The sequence below is a fragment of the Puntigrus tetrazona genome, chromosome 24, assembly GCF_018831695.1.
Source record: "Puntigrus tetrazona isolate hp1 chromosome 24, ASM1883169v1, whole genome shotgun sequence".
NCBI lineage: Eukaryota > Metazoa > Chordata > Actinopteri > Cypriniformes > Cyprinidae > Puntigrus > Puntigrus tetrazona.
This window is the reverse complement of record NC_056722.1, coordinates 17183339-17193888: the sequence shown is the minus strand read 5'-3', so window position 1 is coordinate 17193888 and position 10550 is coordinate 17183339. Positions and strand designations below refer to the sequence as shown.

Genomic DNA, 10550 nt, shown 5'->3' with positions numbered 1-10550 from the left:
AATAATTAATGTTTGTACTGTTTGCCATTTGCTGGATTATTTACACCACTGTTGTTGTTTTTTTTGTCTCATTGCTGGCATTTGATGTCAGGATGAGTTTTCAAATGATTAGTTTGTTGATTGCTACTTCTTGTGTTTCATATACCAAGTCTAAAAAGTCTGCGTGCCAAAAAGTCTGTGCCGTTTCAATTCATATGCAAGTTTTTGTTTTTATTTTACATATATATTTTTTCTCAGTGACGTTACTAGTACTTTAAGATAACAAAATGTTTCAATTTAAGGATTTAAGAAATTCAGCTGAAAAGAAGCCATTCAAACTATTATTTTTATTGTGAATTGTACAAACACCTAACTCAGTGCAGCGTCTGGAAGGCATGCCCATCACCCACACCAACTTAAAACACTTGAAGCATGAACCGCAAAATGAGGGCTGGCGATTTCTCAGTAGCGTCAGCTTTGAAAACAACATTTGTCATGCTGATGGGGAAAATGTGAAGTGTAATCAACCGTAAGCGGGAAAAGATTTCCAGAGATTACAGAAATTGTCAAACAAGTGCAGTTGTTTTGAAATATGTCACCATCGAGTCACATCTCAAACACCGTTGGGTCTGAGTTAAAATCCAGTGAGATTTTGAAGGAGATCTGGGTCTTTTCCACTAAAATTTATGGCCAGAAACAAAACAGATGGAGTCTGCCATATCTCACTGTGTAGCAGCGTAACTGCTGCTTGGTGATATCGCTTCAGTCTATTTCAGAATTCATCAGACAGAAAGATTAGAACGTGAATACAATAAGTTTTACTGCATGTCTGAGACGGCATTCATTTTGCTAGATGGTACATTATCCGAGTTTTGACATAGCCTAAATAAATACATGAAATAAAGACCAGAGTTCTTTTTTATAATCTGACCTGTATATTATTTAAAGCTCTGCAATATTATCTAGAGCTCCACTAAGTAAAAAATTGTCTATTACCAAACATTAAGCCTTGCAACATCATGAACACTGCAGCAAGATAGAACCTGTTGCATTTACGTGCATGAGGTATTAAATAGATGCCTTTGTTGAATCCATCAGTTCACAATGTTTTTATTATTATTATATTATTATTATTAATTTTTAAATATTAAGGTTTAACTGTGGAAGTCCTGATGAAAAAAATATTATGTCTGATTACTTTACCCATGATCCTTCTGCATAGAAATGACCAAACCGAGAAAGCCACAACTCCTATGAATCATTCCTAAGCTCTTATTTATAAAGTTCCATATACAGCACTGAATAAAATTGTACAACTTATACCTCCTGGTTTCACAGACAAGGCAGAGCAGTTTTAACAGAAAGAAACTTGCTTTTACTGATATTAAAACACCAGTGCCTTTGTTTTGTCTTAATTTCCTAAATTTCAAGGTCACCGCTTAGTCCTATTTGAAGTTATCATAACAGGAGTAGAAGCTCAGTTTTTATTATAGGGTATGAATGGTTCATATTTTGCTTTTGAAAGCCCAAACAACAGGTTGACATGCATGCAAGAAAAAAAATTTAAAAATGTAATAATATGCCTTTATTTTTAGCTTATTTGTTCAACGATTAATTTTTCCAAGCACCTCCAGTGATTGGTCGATATTATTTGAAGCAGTGTTCGTGAACTTGTAATGCTCCAAAAGTGGCACCTAGTGGCAAAGAATGAATTTGCATTTTCATTCAGAACCAACCCGAAAAGACCACAGGACGGAGGGCAATATGCTAATATTTCATTTTCATAAAAATAAATGGCAGTCAGTGGGAAAAAAAACATTGTTTTGCCTGCCAAGTGGGCATTCCTATAAAACAGTCAATAGGGGCACTTTAGGCAAATTATAAATTAACTGTATTCTGAAGCACAGTGTAAAAAATTAGTTATTAGAAAAAGAACACTGCTAAAAATTTGAGAAGTTATCGATGTTAATCTAGCACCTCTTGCTAATTTTCTTTCATTGAGCAAAGAACAAGATAAGAATTTTGATTGTTTGATTTTCCAATACATTTTGTTTCAACTCCAAGCTTGTGATGTTATGATTCATGTCGTATCTGTCTGCTTTAGACCGTGGCTCATGACTCTTTTTAAAAGTCTACATGGGAAACGTTTATAAGAAAAAGATGATGCAAAACGGTAAATGGACTCTGTTAGGTAAATGCCAGACAAATTGAATTTTGTACAAATCTTTTATTTGGCATTATACAAGGAAATAACAGGTATAACAGGCTACATATATTTCTGTGGGTATAAAAATCAAGGTAAGTTCTATAGAAATGTGTCGTCTCCAGGTATAGACACACAATGCTGTTGGGAATGAGAAAGTGTCATGCTGAGGTCAGCAGGGGCAGTGCTGTGCATGTCCAACATTACACATACATTTCTAACATTCATATTCTCCGCTAATGCCATAAAGTGTTCACTTTTGTCGACTGTTATTGAAAAGAATTATCAAAACTCCCTTTATCAACCACTGATTTGGCACATCATGTGATAAATTGTGTTTATTAACGCAAGGCAGCAATAAATATTCTTATGAACAGACAACCAAGCATGCTGACAGACAAAAAAGTTCAAGTGCAGGCTTATCTTTTTCTGATAAACACATTACATTCTAGAATTTAAAATGGTTGTAACATTTTTATTTTCTAAGAAACGTTGGCCTCTGTGGAAAAAAGTACACAATCTTTTTTTTTTTTCTGGTCAAAATTAAAAAAATAAGTGTATCTTGCTGACTCGCAATATTGAAATGCCCCTTTAAATTGCATAAATGTTTGATTAGCTCTGGTTTTGCCGTACACACCGTTACAGGCCTGTAGAAAGCAAAGAGAACAAAAACATCAGTTGCCTGGTAACAGACGTCCGTTCCATGTGACCACTAATAATCATAACAACCTCTGCAATTACCATAAAAACAGCCTTTAATATTTGAACATGTCAAAGATAAATGTGAGAATGGAAAAACGAGCCGATCCGTGTCACGCTGCACATTCGCAGGCGTGTGCACGGATGAGGTCAGAGGAATCGGCACCCAGCTTTGGGTCGGTTAGCCCAGTTCCACCGCAAAGCTTAACTGGCTGCATGCGACTATATACAGGCTTGTCTGCCCTCTTCAACTGTAAAACCTCGGCTGGGCACGAGAAGTCAGACCACAGAGGAGACACTTTCGTCATTACCGTGATTCTCAGCTGCCACATGCTCGAGTGGCACCCAGCTAAGTCAACAGAAACGAACATCGGACGGCTTCTTTCCAAAACACTGGGACCTCATGTAGCGTCAGACTGCTGTAAAAGTGATCTCGCAGTGCATTGTGGGTGCTATATATTTAAGTCAGTCAATGAGGCCTGAGTCACTTACTGTAATTCTGATGAAGGAATGCTAAATTCTGTCACTGTAATTTTAACTGGATGTCTCTCATTTTTCTTTTGTTTCTTAAGAGAATTCCTACGGAAAGACTACGAGACAGTTTGCATTTTTTTCGCAGAGGGTAAGATTTATAAGATTCATTCACAGGCAATTAGTTGGCCGTCTGTGAGCATGATGGACTGATGTGTTGGAATGTTTACCTGAGAACACAGATCTCTTGCTGGCATCTCTCACTCCACTTGGATTACCTAAAAAGAGCCAAAATACAGAAGAAAAGCTTGTAAATGGTTTCATGCTGAGAATTTTCAAACATATAATTCAATATAATAGAAGGAGACACCTAAAACTGAAACCTAAAAACCATACAGAAAATCAGCGGGCAAGTTTTTTTAAAAGTCTTTTATACTTACCAAAGCTGCATTTATTTAATTGAACACATTAAAAATATTATAAAAAATTTAAACAACTTGCGTTTTAATGATTAATCTAATCAAATCCAAAAGAAAAGTTTACTTGTATATATAAATACATACATATTGTGTATATATAAGTACACACACATGCATGTATATATTTAAGAACAATATGTTGTTTATATTCAAAAAAAAAAAAAAAAAAAAATATATATATATATATATATATATATATATATATATATATATATATATATATATATATATATATATATATATATATATATATATATATTGTATGCGTGTTATATAACCACAATAAATATACACAGTACACACACACATATATTATAAATAAACAAAAACTTGGATGCAATTATTCTGAATTATTCTTTGCCCAGGACTCAAATAAAAAGAATATATATATATACAATTTATGCAGTGTCATATGGTCCTTTAGAAATCATTCTGACATGCAGATTCGGTGCTCAAGAAACATTTGTTATTAATAATAATACTGAAAACCTAATACTAAACCTTGAAAACTATAACAAAACTCATAAGAACTGGATTTATCTCAAGTAAACATCATTTTTAACAATGTAAAAACACTTTTTGGTAAACACCTTGCTGAATAAAAGTACAAATTCTTATAAATAAATATACAAGCAAACACGCAAGCTTACTGGGCCCAAACGTTTAAACTGCAAGCTAAAACAAAATTTCTAAATTTGTTTTGCATTGATTCTGGCAGGAAATGTGCACCACGTATTCAGAAGCGATTTAAACATTTATAATGCTTAAAATAGAGTTATGCTGAAAACATTACAGAATATACCAAAATATACAATAAATGAATGTACAAATAGCGGAGGTTATGGATAAGGGGTCGTCCGGTTCAGTGGATTTCTACATGGAAATTCTGTGAGGTCCTGCCGATCAGTCATATTAAAATATACAAACATTTTATGCTAACATCAAACTGCTAAAATACCACATTTGAGAAATCAAACTTCCCTACAGATCATAAGCCAGAGATATCAGTTCTCATTAGGAAAGGCAGTTGTTATATTAAAAGCATGAAATTCAAAATGAATGGAGCAGTGGCTGAAATGTTTTAAGGGTTAGTGGTTACCCCGTTGTGGGCGTTCCTGCAATAACAGGAAATTGTTATAGAGCTTGTTTTTTGCTACGCACTTGATGTCTATTCAGAAACCTGTGTTGGCACAGAACAAACTCCAACAGACAGTGGCAACAGTCACTGTGGCAGCCAATCAGCAAATGTTCTGAATGCCAAATGGCATTTTGTCACGTCCTGGCAGTGCCAGGAGTTCTCACTAACAGACTGTGCCTCATGCTCCTTTAAATAACCGGGCTGGCATGACAGTTCCAGAAAGCACGCCTGTAGAGGCTGTTAGCACAATATACTTATTTTACGCAAGATATGTTTTTGGCAAAACGGAGCCTGTCATGTGTAGTTACATTTCATTTGATAGCAGGGCTTGGATTGTTTGTATAATATTTTGCTCGTCTAGAATTTTCTGGCAGTGCGATTGTGTGCTCCAAACATATGTCGAAATCATTTGTTTATTAAAGAAATATTATACCAGATCTACAGCAAATATTTTCCCAAAAAGCTTCTGAGTTTACGTTGAAAAGATACGGAACCCACAGTAACATTTTCTCAGAATGTAGCATTTTGTTTTGCATCTGGCATTTTGTGATTATGAAAAAACTCTTCATCACGGACAGTTGTCTTGGTTCTGATAAAAATCACAATCATTCTTACATAATCCATGAACTCAAAGACACTCTGTCAGGGCTACAGCTTTGATATGCAACAATATTGAGGTCATTAACAGACTAATGGCTCATGAGGGACGTGGAGATTCTGGCCATGTCACGTTCAAAGAGTGAAAAATGAGGCCAGCGGTATTTATTAGCGATGACGGACCGTGATTTGGACAAATAATAATCCTCTAATGACTCCAAGCATGCTTAAATCTATCAGACATCCACTGGAATGGAGATCTAAGATATGTTCATGAGACCATATCAACATAATTAAAGTGTCCGATGTTTTTCAACCTCAAAGCCACACATGCTGTAGGCTTACGTATGTGGAGACTAAGGGAAGCTGTAAAAGATCTGCTTGGAATTGGCCCCCTCAACCTGACTCATTTATTTGGAGAGCTCAGATATCGTCATTAACAGGCCTCTATAGAATTTAAACCACAATGCCACTGTAGAGAAATATTCACTACATTCATAGGAATTACCATTTAATTCAATCTGTGTATCATGTGTAGCTGTAAAGGATCTTTCAAACTGACAAAAATAGTGATATGAAACCTCTACAGTTGACTTTTTTTATGTTGAATATGATATACTTACAGCCCATTCACACCAGTAACAATATCCATAAGGATATAGAAATGTATTAGAGTCCACACTAACACGCGATAGCACAATGCTGTTTATTATAAATGAGCACATTTTTGTCATCTGCCGTTTTAAATGTTCAAGCTTTTAACTGGATTCTGATTGGCTGTTAATGTTTTTATCATCCGTTCATCATGATTCCAACAAATTCATTCTTCAGCGTTGTCACATTTTAAGGTATAACTACAATAATAATGATGCAAATTCATTGACAGCCGAGAATACTTTTTGTACAGCAAGAGAAAAAAAAGGATTGAAACAACAAGAGGGTAAGTGATTAATGACTAAAATGTAATTTTGGGGTGGAGTAACTCCTGAATGCATTTTCCATTGTAGTTATATAGCCTTTATGCAAATGAGGTAATAGCACAAACACACAAAAAGCCCACAACAGCCAGGTTTATATAGAAAGGAAGCTTGTCTGCACTAAAAAAGCTTTTTTTGAATACAGAATACGGTATTTTTGCTGTATTCTTGGACTGTTTAAACTAGATTGTGGGTCGTAATTTGGCGAATCTTGATGTCATGATGTGGTCAGTGTACGGGACCGGTATAGAGATGTAATACTCACACTTGTCCTGCTCAGGTGGTTCCAGACAGTCACTCTCTGTGTCACTGGGGATGCGCCAGGGCTTCCTGACCGCCTGCAACTGCTGGTAAAATTCATCCTAGCAACACATATGATGGGAACAGAGATATAAATCACAAATGACAACTTGGTTTGATATGTTGACATGTGATGCAAATGAATTCATTCATTTTCAAGTCTGTATTTAATTGCCAAAAAGTGTCCGAATGCTTTTTTAAGGCCTTGCCGAAGCCTAAGCTTGTTTGCCTCCCTACTTGGTCAGACTGGTCTTTTGGATTGTTTTAAAGGTAGGTGTGTGTAATTTATGATGGTGAATTTGGGAAATCAGCTCAACCTGGCCGGGCAGGAGACCCACTTGAGATGGTTTAACCAGCAGATATTAAAGAGTGCAGCTCATGTGTACTGTATATAGTCTAACAGCTAAATAACACAAAAGACCAATTTTGATTTTAAGAGTTATTAGAGGACATGATTTGCTTTAATATTCAGGGAGTGTAATGATGGATCGGTAAAAACTGCAGAAAGTTGGCGATTTGAAAAGCAACAAAATCCCCTGTGAAGTGGAAACCTAAGATGTAAAGGGGCCGGTGGATGTGCCTGTCAGGCCCATTCGTTCTACAGTTGTTTTTATTTTCTTTTGCGATAAGTGCACCTCTGGGTCGAATCCTCTGAGCCAACCTCTAATAAATAAATTGTCCCCTGTTCACTTCTAAAGACTTTTATGTGTTCTTATTTTTCAGCGTTAAAGCGCTGATACGGGCCAGACAGGAAGCGCTCATACATCTATGCCGCATTTCAGTGCTAATAATGAAAACAGAAGAGAAGGACAAATCATCTGATATCTTCCTGTAGATCCCATTCTGAACTGAATGAGATGTACAGGTGCATATTTCTTTTTCATATTCCGGAGCTGAAGTACTGTAACAGCCGTGGAACCAGGTGGGTGCAATCAAAACATGATCAATGCATTTATGTTTTCATAATCTCATCAGTCAGAAGAATATGAACTAGCAATACGATTCCTGTTTGTGGCTATAAAATGCCTCAAAAGGAGCTTTGGTTTTATTAACAAGCCCTAAAACCAACACTATAAAAGATAAAAAGAACGGAAACCCAGAAATACCAGACTCCCTTCTTTTTCATACCAAGGGTAGTCATTTGCGAATCTATTCTTTAGTTTCACATGGATCCTTTTTATATTATATTGCTTAATCTCAATAGAGGATGAGATGAATAGGCCATAGTCAGACATGGACAATAGAATATTAGACAGCTTTAACAAACTAACCAGTATAATAACAGTGAGCGTGTGTGATTCTAAACCCATTGATCTTGAGGTTTACAGGGTTATTAAATGTGAGCTTTATTTTTTCTCAAAGTGTGCATAAAATTGGACCTCAGTTTCCAAGCAGTAAGAGGCTTGTTAGATTAAAGACCTTTTATGACAGCACATTCATGGTCAATATTGTTAATAGAAACCGAAATAAAAAAAAAAACTAGTGCTGTTAAACGATTCATCACATCCAAAGTAAGTTTTAGTTTACATAATATATGTATGCATACTGTTTTTATGTGTATATGTATATTAAAATACACACATTCAGTATATATTTCAAAAATATATACGTGTATATATACTTTTATTTCTATTAGAATTTATGTTATATATAAATATATTTAATATATAAAAATAACATATTTCTATTAAATATATACATGTATAAAAAGTACACACTTCTATATTATGTAAACAAAAACTTATTTTATTCAATGATTAATCGCAACTATTCACTAAAAATATCTAAATAATTGTATAATATTTCTATACACATTTTATATATAATATAGAATATTATACATTTTACGATATAACTTTTTTTTACTTTTTTTATTTTTTTATGAAACATAGTTAAAATCTATATTGTATATAATAATGTTGTTGATGTGTACCTCTGTCAATGTGCTCCACAGTCCTCCGTATAAATCTGTGGTGCTCAAGCCCGGCGGTGTGAGGATGGGTCTTGTTATCTGTCCGGTCGGCGTGACTGGTCTGCTTCTAGAGCGCCCGTACACCCGTTCTTTGTTCCCGTGGCTACCGGCAGTCAAAGCGTGCATCATGAGACTGTTAGGGGTCAAAGGTCTGCTGGGCGTCCGTGCTCCACTAGGGGTCTGGGCACGGCTGCTGGGGTTGCTGGGAGATGTCCGGCCCATGACTAGGCTTGTGGGTTTAGTGTTGTGAAGTGGCAGGCCTGTGGTCTTTGTGGAAAGGCTGCTGGGAGACTGTGGTCTGGACGTCTGTCCGAGCACAGGCAGAGTGTTAGTGGTGTGGAAGAGGGGGGTTAAAAGCAAACTCCTATGAGGGCTGTTTGGACTTCGGTTCAGTTTCCCTTGCTCTGCCAGCTTGGCTAAGTCCTTCTCCACCTCTGTAGAAATCAAGACAATAAAAGCAAAGAATCACCATCTAGGGGACAATAACAATTATGGCTTCGTAAACATTTTGGTCATAGGTCACGTGGGACATGCCCAGTGTTGGGGTAACGCATTACAAGTAACGTGAGTTCTTTTTTCAAGTAACTAGTAATGTACAAGTTTCACTTTTTTTTGCTACTAAAAATAAACAAACAAGTCCAAAAGTAATATAATTAGGGTTGTCAAACAATTAATTAAGCATTAAGCACATCCAGGTTTTTGTTATATAAGTCTGTGTTACATTGTGCGTATATTTATTATGTATATATCAATACGCTCACATGCATGCATATATTGTGAAAATATTTACTTGTATTAACATGTCTATATAAGTGCTGTCCAATTATTAATATTGATTAATTGCATGCAAGATAGACGTTTTTGTTTACATATATGTGTTTTTATAGCACACAGCAGACATATAATGTATTTAATATGCATGCATGTTTTTTCAGCATGTATTCAACACGCTAACAGCCTTAAAACTCATCAGTGTATTGACGTAGAATATTGACTCACCGCTCATAGATTCCCATTAACAAACCACCAAAACAATTTCCTGAAGTTTTGCCGAGGTCTTTTCACAGTCATGGCAGCAGTATTTATTGTCAGCTGTAAAGTGTAAATTGGATGGCATGTTTACTTTGTACGAGTACAAGAGCGGTTTAATACGGCCTGCTTCATGTCAATATATTTGTTTGCTTGGTAGCAAGTCAAATATTTTTGTTTATGCAAGTCTGCTGCACATTTTCAGATGGAACATCTGGACGCGTCAACCAGTGTTCAGTCTGAGAGGAACTGAGGATTCGGAGGAAACAACTTGTGACATATTATAAATAGTATGTACAAGTTTGATTTGTGTTTCAGAAACCTTGACTACTTGACTTGTAAGCAAACAGTTCTTTCTCTGGAGAAACATCACGATAGTTTTCAATATGAAACACATGCCAGATTACCCATGTAATAGAGCAAATTCTCATTTTGCATAACACTGCTCTTGTAATTGCTTCCCTTTACGGAAACTATTCCAGATTGTTGTGATATACGATACAGTTAATTGTGTGAATGGATAATACGATTGTTTTGTCTGTAGTCAATCAGAAGTAATTTCGTCCCATTTTAAACGGCATAAAGGAAGGTTTTCCAGCGATTTCTCACCTAAACACATATGTGACGAGGATTAGCTGTGAAATTATTACACAAACATAAATCACTTGCGATGATGGCAAGCCCTACCAAATAAAGACATGAATGA

The 10550-nt window shown here is 35.7% G+C and overlaps 1 protein-coding gene across 4 annotated transcripts in view; it reads right to left on the bottom strand.

The window, feature by feature from the left end:
• Positions 1 to 2191: 2191 nt before the first annotated feature.
• The window catches only part of c24h8orf34 (chromosome 24 C8orf34 homolog), a 66199-nt gene continuing 57840 nt past the window's right edge, over positions 2192 to 10550 (bottom strand). For 3 of the 4 annotated variants that reach the window (XM_043225640.1, XM_043225641.1, XM_043225643.1), the window contains 3 exons: positions 8777 to 9249; positions 6809 to 6905; positions 2192 to 3630 (listed from right to left, as the gene is read on the bottom strand). In XM_043225640.1, coding sequence (XP_043081575.1) covers positions 3524 to 3630; positions 6809 to 6905; positions 8777 to 9249 — 677 coding nt within the window. In that variant the 3' untranslated portion in view covers positions 2192 to 3523. The remainder of the gene's footprint in view (positions 3631 to 6808; positions 6906 to 8776; positions 9250 to 10550) is intronic. The other variant, XM_043225642.1, reaches the window with a different exon arrangement.